Genomic DNA, 15336 nt, shown 5'->3' on the forward strand with positions numbered 1-15336 from the left:
TGCAGAAGCCCAAGAGCAGTCCGACTGTCACGTTCATCTCCTGCCCGGTCATGATGTCACTTAAAACGTTGTTTTCTCTGGAATCCTCCACAGACTGGGCCCCGTTATATGGAACAACATGATATACTTGATGCCTGCAGCAGACAGAGCAGTGGCCAGTGGAGGAAGATTAGCACATTAAAGACAAAAATAAACCAATGATGAAAGACATAGACCAAAAGATATCACAAGCCCTTGTTGTGATATATTAGAACATATTAATAGAAAATATATCGTAGTGGAGAGCAGAGTACGATATATATGTATATAGTATATCTATTATTATTTTATATTGAATATATATTCTATTAATATATATTGTTCTATATATTAAAAGAAAAACAGTTTGTGGTTGTTTGGTGAAAATGTAGTTTTTCCAAAAAGTCAAATTTTATTTATATGTACAGGACTGTCTCAGAAAATTAGAATATTGTGATAAAGTTCTTTATTTTCTGTAATGCAATTTAAAAAAACAAAAATGTCATGCATTCTGGATTCATTACAAATCAACTGAAATATTGCAAGCCTTTTATTGTTTTAATATTGCTGATTATGGCTTACAGCTTAAGAAAACTCAAACATCCTAGTGTTGGTAACAACAGGACAGATATACTCTGACCCCTGAGGTTTGCAGGTCCTTAAAACACAACCACACACATCACCTGAAGGCAGCAGCACACACACACGGTCGAAACATCTTTGTCACACAGACAGAGTTACTCACTGAAAACGTATATTCGGAGCTGAAAGCTACGACATAAAAACCGAAGGTTCATGATAAGAAGTCATAAATGCTGCGTGAATGCAGGCGTATTGCGCCTGTTTGTTTGGAGCTCTCTGTCTACTCTGTCCAAGCAGCCAGCAAAGAAAGTTGAGAAATATGAGCGTCTCACTCGCCGCAACACAAAACCAGATGTCTGCAGAACATCTGGACTGGATCTTACCTCCCGCAGGTGCAGCTGCAGACTCCGTCCTCCCCTCGCACGAGCGGTAAGATGAAGTTGTGAAAGCGGTCAAAAAGCGCGTCCATGTCTGCCAGAAGACAAAAATCAGCCACACAACACGACACCACACAGCACAGTAGACCCACCGCGCTGTGGAGAAGCCTCGTCCAGCTGGAGGCTGCGCCGCTCCAGAGGTCGCTCAGCAGGACTCCGGTCCCCCGGTGCCACGCACCGCCACCGGGGAGTCGGTGACGGATGAACCACTCAGGTACACGATACTTCATGGGTTTTTTCATGGTAACTTTTTGTCGGAACGAGAACGTCAGCTGACACAATTAATTAAATTCGAATTTTAATTGTCATTTATTTGTATTAACGGTCGATAATAACGTTTGTTTCGGTTAAATCACGTTTAAACAGCGACATTTAACGGTATACCTATTATGCAAGTTTGAAATTAGTTTTATCATTACTATTATTGTATGCATATTGACGTGAAATATAAAATCACTAAAGTTTCCCGTGAATGTCCAGGTCTAAAACAGCTAATTGAAACATGCAAATAACCAGGTGTCTATCTGCTATAAGCCATTACAGTTGGCTTGATTCGTTAATTGATGCAACTAAACAGTAATAGTTTGAAAGAAAACCACCATTAGCTAATTCCATAAATATTACAAGGCAAATAAGAAGGCGTGACATGTTTCTTAGAGATGTTTTTCTTTAGAGGATTCATATTTACATACAGAAAAATCAGGCACTCTGAGCTGAGCTCGCAGTTTGCAAATAATTACAATGCTTGAATTCTTTAACATTTACAAAAGGAAAAAAATATGCCCTGAAAAACAGCATATGCGAGTTTAAATATGAATCAACACATTATATTGGAAACACACTGGAGAGCCTCAGAGAGGTCTAGGTTTGGTTACTTATTAGCCCCCCCCCCCCCACTTTAACTTAATCCAAACTAATCTACAACTCATGGTTGCACAAAAACAGGCATTCAGTTCAATTCATTCTCCTGTCGACCCCAAGAAACACATTTATACTGTCCCGAGTCAGGAATAAAAATCTGACATGTATGCTCAAATGAATTACAATTATATATCATCTGGAGAAAACTAAGATCAGCATTAATATGCTGTACAGAACAAAAACAGAGGGACTGGTAAAGCGGTTGTGGAATCGGGGTGGGAGTGTTATGGCTCTCCCTGAGGAGACATGGTTGAGTGATTTCACTGAACTGGGATAGAGGGAGGACCTTGGCCTGACCTTGATCCGGAGAAATAAAGGCAGAGTGAGAGCAGCGAGTCCGTCCTCTGCATAGAGGAAAAACTCATCACCTCTATGTCCAAAGGCAGCCATTTGTTAGGTCCTGACCCGAAGCTGTGTGTATGTGTGTGTGGCTGTGTAGGCACACAAAGTGTATGTATTGTTCTGTGATGACTTGAGTAAGAAATGTGTGTGTCTCCATACTACAGTTTGATTGATTGCTTGCTTGTGATCCCAGTCTGTGTTTATTGCAAATTTCTATCGTGAATCAGTAGAAACAGACAGTGTGAAGAAAAGGCCTGTTGCTTTTCTCCTCAAACTCCTGGATGAGCTCGTCCATTTCATCCTCCATGTCGTCGGTGTGCTGGATCTGCAGGGGAGGAGGAGGAACACGTTAAACAAAGCATGAAGAGTCAACTCAATCTGCTCTCCAAGTTTAAATCTATAGCACCCTTTTGGCATTTCATTATGCGAACACTGAAACCCCCATTTTGTAAATATACTGGATGGCAGATTTTATCTCTTGAAGACCATTTTATTCATATTACTTTCGCATATAGATTTGAATGCATACCTTTTCATTATTTAACCACAATGTCATACATTACTTTGGTAACAGAATGTTTGTTGTACTCTGCCCTCAGTGTTCAACAGCATTTCAAAATCCCAGTGGGAGACACTCACACATTGACACAGCTCACAGATGAGGAAGGCGCCCAGCGTGGCTTCCTCGTGGTTATCCTGAATGTCTACATTAATGACGTGCACAGACTGGAGAGTCTCCTGCTCTCTTGAACTCAGATCTGGAGAGCAACAACAGATGAAAGAGAATTTGTGTGTCACACAATCAGAAGTGTTGAATACAAACTTGTTCTGCATACAAATAATTGTGGGGCGATAATGTGATGGTACCAAGTCAGTACTTGCAAGAGGCTCTGAATTACCGACTATATTCCTTCAGTGATTAAACATTTCTTATAAGAAGCCTCACCCTCCAGCACTTGGTCATAGACTCTCTCTTCGCAGGTGATGACCAGGTCAAACTTGTCCTTGCAGTTTTGAAAGCGCTCCGGCTTTGATTTGATGCGCTTATTGCGGTCCAGCATGTGCAGGATGCCATTCTGTGTGTATCTGAAGAGTTAGGAGGTCAAGGAACAAAGCAGGAGCGGGAGAAACACTACCAAGGTCATACAACACAGTGACTCATGACACCATCGGAGAGAGGATTTCAGTGAAAAGATCACTGAAAAATCCGAAAACCCAGTAAGACTGTCTGAAACTGAAATAGTAAAGTAACTTGTCTGATGGAGACTGCATCTTTTGTTTGAATTGTGGGGTTCACACTTGAATGGCATCAAGTGTTTGAATTAATTGAACTGCAGCACCCTCTAGTGGTTTCTGGGGAAACTACCAACTATGGCATTTCAGGGTGATGCCAGTAACATGTTCAACTTCTGTAATGTCATGAAGAAGCCATTCCGATACTGGCCAGCAGGCATTTGTTGTCCTCAACACAGATGTTATATTCTGTCAAATACGCCTACATGTTTCTAAAATGTTGCTCCATCACTACATGGCCATACTGCAAGACATTGCCAAATATATAAATAAATAAAAAGACCAACCACCATGGTGAATTGTCAACAATAGTGGACTATATTTTCAAGAAATCCATGCAAAATTGTAAGAATACAACAAATATTTGCAGTTGCATCAAGGGCAGAATGTACATCTTAATAATACATTCAAATTTACAAGGTAGCTAGTTTACAATTCAGTTAAGACAACCTACCGTGGGTTGGCAAAAGTTACACCTGCAATACAGTAATAGAAGCGAATACAACTGTGGTTAAACACATATCTCCTACTTTAAAGCCCTGCTTTCCACAAATAGCCCATTTAACCTTCTTACACCTGCTTTAATCCTAATAAATCATACAATTAGCCTAGACTTAATTAAACAAAGCAACCAACTGAAGCAAAAATTGAGATATTCAAGGACTAAACAAGGGCAGGTTAAACATTAAACTGATAATAGAAACATTGGTTATCTGAACTTTATCAACCAAAAAAGTACCAGTCAGCACCTATTGACAGGAACAATAAGACAATATACGCAAATAGAAAGAAAATGCGGTTGAAATCACTCCCTAGTACAATGTTTATGTCTCAAGCTCCAACAAATTTCAGGCATTTTGACGTTTGTGTTGACAAACTTTGGCTAATGCCGTGTTTCAGTCCGTGTCATCTACTTGTCACCACTGTTTTTCTTTGCCAATACAGTTGGCAATCCTGTAGTTGGATTTCTGTATACTGTCACCCTTCAGTTTTTCAAAATGCATTACCAATTCAGCTAAATAATTACAGCAATTAATAAAGACAAGTGAGTCAGTTAAAATATCTACCGATCTGGTGATACTTAAACAGTAAAAATATAAATTGTAACAATGGGAAAACCATGTTACAAACCAGAAAAGTGCATGTGCAAGGAAGAGCAGTGGTAACATGAAAACTCCTGCAAATACAGACATTCAACAATATAAACTAGAGATTTAAAAGAGAGTATTTATTTAAATGCGATTGCCTCAGTAAAAAACGTATGATCTTCACCAAATTTCACTTATCGTTTGGTTTAATAAAGCATACACCCGTGAAACATTTTAGAATCCCTGCATGTGATTTACTCATCGTTGCAGTCCAGTCTGCTGTGCCGCTCAAACGCCATCTCTAATATCTAAACCCGACACATGTACCGGTACATGGGCCACGTCTACTTATCTGGCTTCCAGAATACAGTGTAAACGTGCGTTAGTGGAAATGTGAGTGAGAAGGGGATACAGTTCCTTGTCCTTGCGGACCAAGTCGTTGTACATCTGTACATATGTCGTTTTGAAGTCATACACATTTGGTTTATCCGGGGCAGGACCGGGTAGCTTCACGTGAGACCCTGTCCCAAATGAACGCACATCGAATCCACGTTTGCTGCAAAGATGAAAAAGGACAAGACAGCAAATTACCACCTCTGGAGTAAACATTGGACACAAGAAAACATGAGTCATGAGCAGAATGCAGTCCTCGGCATCTTTCACAGCCTTCAGTGTAAGGCTACCCAATTAAGTCAGTTTCAAATCGCCTAAAAAACAAGATAACAATTAAATGAATAACATTGTCCTGTTTTATGTCACAGGCTGAAAGTGCATAGGGTCATTTCACCTCATTTCCCAGACAGAGATTCACTTTACAGTTACTATTGATTTTAAATCGTACGCATTTTACTTTTAGTTCACCTCATGGGTGACAGTGTCACCAAGAGGCTATCTGTACGTCCCCCAGAGGTACACTGCTTCCCAATAAGGAAAAAAACAAACACCCATTAGGGAGTGAGCTAAAGTGTGACATGTCTGACAGTCCCAAACCAGCACACACGGTCGGCTTCAAAACTAAAGCCTACGCAGCCTTTTTACATTGCGTGTGAATCTGGTGAACCACCCGATGTTGCACAAGCTGCAGTTGCTCCCTTCCGGAATGTTCCCTACAGGGGGCGCTCGAGTCGACATGTGGGAGAAAAAAAATAAAAAATAAAAACTTGGGCCGGCATATTGAAAGCGTTCAATCTGTATGAAAACTAAAATCTGTGTGAATATTCACTTCAAGGCGACCGTTAACCTGAAACCTAGTCCCTAGTCCTAAACCAGCGCTGAAAGTGCGCAGCGGCCCCGGCGTGACGCTCGGAAGCAGCGGGTCCATTGTTAACGGCGGCCGAGGCCCGACGGACCGTCTGCCGCTTAGTCGGCGTCTCTCGTGACCGGCTCACAAACGGCTCAATGCCGCACAGAAGCGGCTTCACTTCGTGGTGGCTTTTTCCTTTTGTTCTCCTCCCGGCGGCTCGTCTTTACCTGAGGATACTGTGCGCTTCCATACTGCGGTTCTGGTTGCTCGAGCACACAACCGCTACACGCAGCGGGTGGCTCGGCATTGCGACTCTCCGGCTGATAATTGAGACAGATACAAGATGTCAGAAACTATAGTGGTGTAGTTGGTTCGATCCCTGTCAGAAAAAAGCAAGACAAACCCCTTTTTGCTACACTAAGTAATGAAAACGCTTCGAGTACAAAATACTGTGCGATTTGCTCGTCTTCTTTTGATGCAGGAAGTTAAAATGGCGGAGCACCGTTGGTGTACTACGGCTTTATGTGGTGATGTCATTTGTAGGCGTGGCTTCCTACTTGTATATAGCGACATGGACGTGACGTCAATACATAATATATAATATGATTTGCTCCGAAAGGCAGAAAGAAATGCCGAAACAAACGAGTGTTTATTTATATGTATATTTTCTTCTTTCATTTGTGCTTAATATGAATATTTCACTTGTGCTTAATATGAATATTTTGTTCAGTTTGTGTTAGTATCTTTATGACTGATTAATCACTATACATGTTTATGTTTATCTACACTTCACATATTGCATACATACATTTAATTTAATTCTTAAATTGATGCTCTGTTCTTTTTTCTTTTTTTTTATCCCAGCTATTTTTATTTTATTTTTATTTTTATTTCTATTAGTATTATTGTTGTATATATCTTTCATCCCTGCTGTTTTGATATTTTATTTTTTGTCTGTAAATTGCTGCTACTCAACACCAAATTTCCCCTTGGGGATTAATAAAGTATATATTCATTCATTCATTCATTCATGTATCAGTAGTATTAGTAGAAAACGTAAAAGTGAAAAGACAACTGCATGATTTCACTCGTGAAAATTAAAATCTATCCCCGTGATTTTGATAAGGTTGTATACATTCCACAGCATTCATTCTGCACAGTGTATATAATAGCAGTATTTTTTGTTTGTTAGTTTAACTATGTCATATTGTGCTTTGGTCTATAGATTCTCCTCACTGGACTTATTCATTGTTCCATTTTAGGATGTTATGATGCATACCTTGAGATTACATCATTTTCAAACTACACAAATCAGTTCAACCATCCAAAAACACATAGACCGCAGATCAAGGTTACTGACCTACATCAGACAGCTTTCATGAGCGTTCGTGTTTATACATATTTGGAATTCCTGTCTGTTGTTGATCCTTGAAAATTGTCCAAGAATGTAAGGACGAACACATGCACACACAAGGAGAAAAACAAGGACAGCTGTAAAGTATTAAAAATGGTCTCATGGACTTTATTCACTGACAGCAGAACATAAAGGCATTCTAACTCAAGATGTTTGGTACAGTGGAGATTGTACACCAGATTGTATTGCCCTTCACAAAATGTACACATACATACTGTAGGCGGACTTAAAAGCAAAAAATAGATGATGGGATGGTTTAGTCAAGTGGAGAAAAAAAGAAATTCTGTTAAGTTTTGTTTTCCTGTGTCACAGGAAAGACAGCACATGTCTGGACACTTTCACAGGCACATTTAGCAAACACTGCTGTTTCTGATGCACTAAAAGCCATTTAATTATTTAATTAATTGTATTGCTGTATAAATGCTGGCAGCATACAGACTGACAGACTCAATCACAGACAACCGTGAACAAAAACATAACACAGTAAACTACTGTATGATAGTTAATGCAGGTTATCAGTACTTTCGGTTCAGTAAATCCTCTCAGAGGTTGACAAGGCATGTTATTTGCAGAGCCAAGGTTTGTGCTTCAATTCATTTATAACAGAATGTGTAAGTATGTGGCTGATTGCAAAGTAAATAATAATCACAGTTAGTGACTATGAATGTGGGATTAGATACGGTCATCACGGATGTTAAATGTAAGCTGTTTTATTTACCAGTGACGTCCACATCAGTGATGTGAGTGAGTGTGGTAGTAAGTGTGCTGTGTTGTGGGGCTCATTATGTTTTCTGTGATGTATGCCACCAGCAAGCAGATGATGACCAGCATCACACAAATAGCTCCCCCAACCGTTGTCATGGCAATCACAATGTCCTGCATCCCAGACGGCGGCAGGGTAAACTCAACACAGTCCCGCTGGTCTGCTTTCTGAGCTGCATCGGAGCGGACCAGGGAGTGCAGGCAGAAGCGGTACGGGATGTTCTCATGCAGCTCAGTCAGAAGGAAGTCCCTGCAGCCAGATCCAAGATGGACACTGGCACACTCAAACTGAGTATAGCTTCCATTCCACCAGCAGCTCAGCTCGTAGCCTCCTCGTCTGTGGCGTCGGCCACTGAAAACAGTGTTTGATTGTGGAGTTTCCTCTCTTGTTAAATTTGTCCCTGGATCACTGCTCTTCTGACCAGCTGCAGTCTCTTTCGTCTTCATGTCTCGGATGGTCGTTGAGGATTCTCCCTCACGGGTCCACTGCAACAGTACGCTGCCATTAATGAGAATATTTGCCATCAGATTCCCTAAAGACACCACTGTCCTGCAGTCTCCCTTATGACACTTGTACCCAAACAGTGTGGGTCGAAAACACAGCTGCCCCCCGATGCCTCCCTCAGTCACTCGATAGGCACACAGTGGCGTCTCCCCGTCCTCCGGGCTCCAGGCTGGTACCCTGCCAGATCTTTCAGATATCAAAGGAGTAATATCACTAGTGTTGAAAGCGAAGCTATTCACTTGACCTGTTACCTCTTTTAGCTTTGGTGATGGTCTACTTTTGTAGCGGTGATTGCCATAGTTGGAACTAATGTTAGTCTGTTTTAGCCTGTTTTGGGTCCCCAAATGGTTCCTGCCTTCAGCCTCTGATGGGGATGTTGTTGATATTGTTGATGATGCAGAGCTGCTCCGAGGATATCTTCGGAACCCAGCTGTCTGGTGTAACGTGCAGAGCAGTAGTGCCGAGAAGGCGAGCAATGATGGTCGCTGTTGGCTTTTCATCTCACGTCGAATTATTTTTCTCTCACAGTGGATCAGATGGGCGAGTTGATGTCTGCCATAAGATGAGCTCTGCCTCAGTGCACTCGACGAAATCCATGTGAAACCGGGCAGCTCGTCCGCGGGCGAGAGGAGCGGGGATGCATCTGCGACAGAAATAACATGTAGTCAGAGATCAGGTATGACCTTGGATCCGCGTGCAGGATGAAGTTAGCGAAGCCTAAACGGCGATACAAGTCGTCTCAGTGCAGATTTAGACTCACGGGCATTTATAAAAATCCCTTACTGGTTTCGGTGGGACGAGAGGACCCGCTTCTTCCTGCCTGGCTTGACGTAGAGGAGCGCGCGGCGCGGTGTGCTTGGGAGCGTGGGTGCGTGAGCAACGTTTTTTGTAGTCACCAACAGTCAGGTGTGAGTCATCATCCCACACAGTGCTTCAGGAGTCTGTCAATAACGGAGACAACAAGTAGTCCTGTCAAAGCTGACGGATGAAGGCTTATCGCAGCCTGCAGATCGCCTTTGCAGGTCCATCGCACCCAGGCAGAGTACACATCAGATCAAATAGCCCCTAGACACAACCCATCTAAACAAAAGTTAGCAATAATAAAAATGAAAGCAATTGTAGTATTCATAATTATCCATTTTTCTCTTTTGTATCCATGGAAAAATCAACAGAATATTGATTATTTTTTGTTGATTTTTTTTTTTCTGCCCTTACTTTTGGATGCTTGGCATTCAATGACGATAATTGCAAGACAGAAAGCGGTTGCTGCTGATTTTTCCTGGGTTAAATGTATTTCTGTAAATGTGTTGTTCATAAGAAGGGGGTGGAGATAGTGATTTATGTCAGGTTATTTTGTCCACCACCCAGGACAGGAGATGTTGAACAGAAGCACTTAGAAAGCATATTCACATTGAAGCCTCAAAAGTTAGCACTCAATTATACTTATACTTATAAGACCTCCCTGACAGCGTCAACAGAATTTAGAACACTCACAAAGGCATATTATTAGACTTCAGGATAGTACAGGTGTTGCTATTTGTTTGTCCTTCCCCTTTATGCAGCATTTTTACATGCAGTGTATTAGAGAGGTCTTGAGGCAAACAGCCCAAATATATACTAAACCACTGTTGAATGAGGTTATAGACCAATGTTCTCTGTATGAAGTCAACATGAACAAAGAGCACCTTTAGTGATCAGTGGGAATAAAAAAACAAATTTAATCTCACGCACAATGGAAAAAAGTGTGATCAAGATGTATTGTTCTTCATTATACATTTAATTAAGCAGTGCTTGTGTGATATCATTCAAAGCAATAATTGCCTCATGCCAAGAGAGAAACTTGGCAACTCAGTAAACAATTAGTCCCAAGGGAGAGAATGACTAGCTGATTAATGGGAGAAAATGCTCTGTCAGTGGTACTGAGTCGTACAGGCTAATTGGCTAAATCTGCGTAATCTGCAGTTAATAGTATATCTAATGGTCTGATACTAGCTATGTTTTTATTCACCTAAATTATGTACCATTAAGAATTACTATTGAAAAATAAATGAGCAGATTGACCTTCACAACATGTGTTTCCATAGCGGAGTTAAGCTTTAATTTAATTGGAACAGGCGGTTATGAACACAACAAATAACAGCAATCCACAACTGTTGATGCGATCATTTAGGTCGAGAGACAGCGTTGCGTTTGCAGTTGGTTGGTGATGCAGAAAGAAACCGTGGAAAATGCCTACCTCTGCTTGTAACCTCAAAGCATCAACATATGAGGTTGAATTGACTTTGAGCCTGGTCAGCAAAGGTAAAACCATCTGCGTGACAAATCTATTTGTTTGTCTGTATGTGCGTGTATAAAACGACCTGCCGGCCATCAGCAGCAGTAGTTCATGTGGAGCCTTGATGTTTCACTCTGAATCTCATACACATGTGCTTGGCACAAAGAAAAAGCAAGCTATGTCGCCATGCAGAGGACGATGACATGTCAGAGGTCCTCACTGTAGACGCTATTTTGTTTGGGCTCTTAGTCTTTTCTGGCATCCTGGGAAACATCTTGGTCATCCATGTGGTGAGATAATATTGAGACTTCTATCTGTTTATTGCGCTGAATGTCTTGGTAGGATTGTGCTCAGTCTGTCTTGCTTATACTCTCAGGTGTTTCAGTCAGCCGCTGAGAGTCCATCTCGGAGACTCCCTCCCTCTGACACTATTTTGGTGCACCTGTCACTGGCCAACCTGCTGACCTCACTTTTCCGCACCGTGCCCATCTTTGTGTCAGACCTGGGCTTGGATGTGTCTCTGTCTCCGGGCTGGTGCCGAATCTTCATGCTTCTGTGGGTCTGGTGGCGAGCCGTGGGCTGTTGGGTGACCCTAGCACTGAGCCTCTTCCACTGCACCACCCTGAAGCGACAGCACATGGCCTCTGGACCTCTCGCACAGCAGAGGGAGAGACGGCGGGTTTGGATTGTTCTGGGGCTGGTGTGGGGGGCAAACCTGGTCTTCTCAATTCCAGCTCTTGTGTATAGCACTCATGTTCATGGTAACGTCACTGTGGAGCTGATGGTGATCAGCTGCACCACCAGGCCCCTCCTGGGCTGTATCTGGGAGTTCCCCTCCAGCCAACAGGGCTCAGCCTTCGCCTCCTCCTCACTAGCACTAAATGAGGTCTTGCCACTGGTGCTGATGGTTTGCACTAACCTGGCTACACTTCATGCTCTGGCAAAACACATCCGCGCTGTTAGCTCAGGAGCAGAGTCAGGAGAAACCCATCGGGAGCTTGACAAACACGTGTCTACTGAACGCAAAGCAGCTCATGTAATCATGTCGCTGGTGTCGCTGTTTGTGATCTGCTGGGCGCTACAGGTCGCTGCGGTGACGTACTACAACCATGATAGGGGGCACCACGCTGAAGGGCTGCTGACCGTGGCCCACTTCTCTGCCTCGCTGTTTGTGGGATTCAGTCCTATGGTGGTGGCCCTGGGACACGGTAAGCTGAGGAAGAGAATCGTGAATATGATCCTGATGTGGTCTAAAGTTCTTAAATGCCACAAGGAGGACACTGAAGAGGGGGTTGAATCCCCAAAGACTAAAGGAAAGAGGGGAAAACAAACTGTTTTTATTGTTCACAAAGAGAGGAAGGTCATACAAGCTAAGGAGAAAGCTCAAGCAGACAAGTGATGGAAGCAAAGTGTGACTGCATTGATACTTAAATACTGAAAAAATATTAAAATGTCTACCAAAAATATGCATGGATGTGTCATCATTTTATTCAGAGGCACATACTGCATGTTTCCTCTGGACAGCACTGTAATATTTGAGCTAATTTATATATTTCAAGCCATTTAATGCAAGTCATCCTTGTAACCTACATTACTTAGGGAGGTTTACAGAGAGAAACATAATATATTCATACCTATAACCACGTGGTTCCTTTACATGTTTCCTTTTAGTCATGCAACTAATAGTTAGTGATCAGCAGTATTGTCAGTGAGAGAGTGTCGACTTGATGAAAGAACGCAGCCGCCGGTGGCCAACTGCCAGAACAGCTGGTGACATTGCAATGAAGATGATGTTGGCAAAACGAGCAATGACCAGAAGGAACTCTGCAGAGGGGCCCCTGTTGTAGTTGAAATAGTTGACAGAGATAATGCTGGTTCCCCATGATATTATAAAGAGCATTATGAGAGTGAGAATCACCTGGAGAAACACACAATACAATGAATTAGGGAAGTAAAACTAGTGAAATATGTTCACTTTGACTCCAATAAAAATGTAAAACAATGTATATGTTTGTCTGACTGTCTATAAATTAATTCTCAAGTCTGCTTTAGATGCAACATTTTAGTTATCTATTCACTACTCATCTTCATGATGAACATCACTTCATTGAGCTCCTAACGACCAAAAAGCCTCCCCCTTCCACCCTTGTGTTCCTCACCTTGGCTGCTCGTCTCTCAGCAGGCACCCGTTTTATGACAGGTGCATCCTGCGCTGAATTCCGATCCCTGCTGTGGGTGTACAGTGTGTAAAGGGAGCCCAGGTTGGTACAGGCCATTAGGATTATGGGAATAGTTTCATGGATCACCATTGATGTGGTTGCATAGGCCAGACCACTGTAGCTGGAGGGGAAGTTCCACACACAACCCAGCAGGGGGCGCGTTGTGCTGCTCACCAGCATCAGGGTCTGAGAGAGGAGGAGGAGGAGTGGAGGAGGAAGAGGAGGAATGGAGGAGGAAGAGGGTAGAACAAACATGTAGTTAGCAATCTATGGAGAGGAATTCTCTCCATATCAAGAGGGAAATCTACTTCTGACACAGCATTATTACATTATATTGCTAATCTACATTATTTTAGTACTTTATCTCGTGAAACAAACAAAAATTGTTCTTAAATCTTTGTTGTTTTGGGGATTTTACTTGTTATTTATCTCATTACAGAACATTTATCCACATTTTAAAGGACTATCATAGTTTGTTTGCAAGTTTGAACTTGCAAAAAGTTATTCACCATTTTATGAAAGCATGATATACAGGCAGTTGTCTAATAATATTTCTGCTGGTCAATTTTACATTATCATTTAGTAATGCAGCTTATTTTTTCAAATTACCTCAAATCACAAATGTAATTTCATTATGATAACATAACTTTAACAAAACCAAATGCAAACTTGTTTACTCTGATGGGTTAATGAAAACAGGTTTTAAAAGTGCATTGATTTTTCATCCCGTACAGAAATGAATGGGAACCATGCAGCCTTGAATAGAAAAAAGTAAAATAACTTTTTAAAAACAAAGTAGCATGGTGCACAAAAAGACTAGCTGTGGTGTGAACTTTACATGAAGAGTAGAAAATAGGCTGAAAGGCTTTAACTTAAGCTATTACAGCCTCCTGTTGCCGCAGGCTCTCACCTCTGTGCTGTTCACGTCCCCACTAGTGGAAAATATATGAGCGGGAATGGAATAAATAAAGTTGAGAAGCCAGATGAGGGCCAGACTCAGCAGTAGGGTCTTAGGAAGGCCACGGTGCCCGTTGGTGCTGCTCATAGGAGTCACACGCCTCAATGTCTGGAGGTGGAATGCACTGAGGAAGAGCGTTGACCACACGTTGACCGATCGCAGCCACACCCAGAGACCCATGAGAACCTGACACCACTCTTTGGAAGAGTACAGCTGTAAAAGAAAGAGACCGGTGCATATCAACTCACTGATATCCTGAACTCAAACTTATCTCCTGGAGATACAAAGAGGTGTCCTTTACCAACCTTACTTAATTCACCTTGTGTCTAGTAAACCTTTTAGCTGCTGTAGCTTTGTTGTGGCAAACACATACGACCTCGACAGAACCTTGTCTAAAATGTACACACTTTGAACACAAGCTTAAAAAACATTGATCTTATAGACCACATACCTCGAGTCCGATGTCTGAGATGACAAGCGGTATGTTCCTCATTACAGACACCAGCAGGTTAGACAGCGCCATGTTAATGATGATGATGTCCGAGTTACGTCCCCCAGCATGGTCGGTTAATACACTCTTGCCAATCACCCCAACAACGCTGGCATTACCCAAGATGCCCAAAATCACAAGGAGGAGGTAAAAAGTAGTTTGCACAGGGGACACAGAGACACGAAGTCCCATCCCCACAAGCATTGTCTCATCCTCCTCCATGGCTCCGTTCCTTGCAGCTGATTTCTCAACAACCATGTCTTGAAATTTTAACAGCTAATGTAAAGTCTTTAAGCAGGTTTCATCTCCATTTTAATGTGCGTCAGATGACTATAATTCAGTTTCCATCCTCCAGCATGCTGACAACATGTTATGCACCAGTATATTAACCCCAGTGCTTTTTTGTGCTTCTTGGTCTTTGCAGATGAAGTCAGATACCTTAAGGCACTCCTCTTGGAGCCAATGAGAGAAGGTGATCCTACCTGTGTCATCACGACAAAAAACTGGCATCAGAGATGTCGCTGTGCGACGGTCTGGTGAAACGGTCTGGTGAGACAATCCCCGTTAGGCTGTCAGAAAGACAAAAAGCAACATAATGTGTTATGCCTTGGGGATCTTGAGGCGCGTGTTAATGAACCACAGGAGATTAATCAGCTTATCTGAATGAAATGTGCTTCCTTTGCAACTTGCTTAGTTTCTCCATTTTCCTCAGGGAAGTGTAAGCCTTTCTGATTGTGTGCATGTATGTTTGTGCTTGTGAGTTTTTTCAGCAATTTGATAGCACAATGT

At 42.1% G+C, this 15336-nt stretch overlaps 4 protein-coding genes across 4 annotated transcripts; 1 reads left to right on the forward strand and 3 right to left on the reverse strand.

Annotated features, from left to right (window-relative positions):
- Positions 1-1690: 1690 nt before the first annotated feature.
- ssu72 (SSU72 homolog, RNA polymerase II CTD phosphatase) lies at positions 1691-6392 on the reverse strand. Its single transcript, XM_079217805.1, has 5 exons — positions 6152-6392; positions 5094-5237; positions 3247-3386; positions 2940-3058; positions 1691-2625 (listed from the first exon to the last, which is right to left on the reverse strand). Exons 1-5 carry the CDS (start codon positions 6229-6231, stop codon positions 2524-2526), a joined length of 585 nt encoding a protein of 194 aa, XP_079073931.1. The 5' UTR covers positions 6232-6392; the 3' UTR covers positions 1691-2523.
- Positions 6393-8070: 1678 nt separating this feature from the next.
- fndc10 (fibronectin type III domain containing 10) lies at positions 8071-9105 on the reverse strand (the record flags this gene model as incomplete). Its single annotated transcript, XM_079218716.1, has 2 exons — positions 8071-8791; positions 9032-9105. The coding sequence occupies 2 exons, from the start codon at positions 9103-9105 to the stop codon at positions 8071-8073; spliced, it is 795 nt and encodes a 264-aa protein (XP_079074842.1).
- Positions 9106-11083: 1978 nt separating this feature from the next.
- ora4 (olfactory receptor class A related 4) lies at positions 11084-12279 on the forward strand (the record flags this gene model as incomplete). Its single annotated transcript, XM_079218719.1, has 2 exons — positions 11084-11170; positions 11257-12279. The coding sequence occupies 2 exons, from the start codon at positions 11084-11086 to the stop codon at positions 12277-12279; spliced, it is 1110 nt and encodes a 369-aa protein (XP_079074845.1).
- Positions 12280-12585: 306 nt separating this feature from the next.
- On the reverse strand, positions 12586-14769 carry ora3.1 (olfactory receptor class A related 3, tandem duplicate 1; the record flags this gene model as incomplete). Its single annotated transcript, XM_079219030.1, has 4 exons — positions 12586-12798; positions 13040-13285; positions 14010-14270; positions 14509-14769. The coding sequence occupies 4 exons, from the start codon at positions 14767-14769 to the stop codon at positions 12586-12588; spliced, it is 981 nt and encodes a 326-aa protein (XP_079075156.1).
- Positions 14770-15336: the final 567 nt, after the last annotated feature.

The sequence above is a fragment of the Taurulus bubalis genome (assembly GCF_910589615.1).
Source record: "Taurulus bubalis genome assembly, chromosome: 5".
Taxonomy (NCBI): Eukaryota; Metazoa; Chordata; class Actinopteri; order Perciformes; family Cottidae; genus Taurulus; species Taurulus bubalis.

Coding starts and splice junctions, on each gene's coding strand:
- ssu72 (XM_079217805.1), bottom strand. CDS start 6,231: ATGCCGAGCCACCCGCTGCGTGTAGCGGTTGTGTGCTCGAGCAACCAG. Junction 3,387..5,093: donor GTCCGCAAGGACAAGGAACT/GTATCCCCTTCT, acceptor CTAACTCTTCAG/ATACACACAGAATGGCATCC. Junction 2,626..2,939: donor TCTGTGAGCTGTGTCAATGT/GTGAGTGTCTCC, acceptor CCTCCCCTGCAG/ATCCAGCACACCGACGACAT.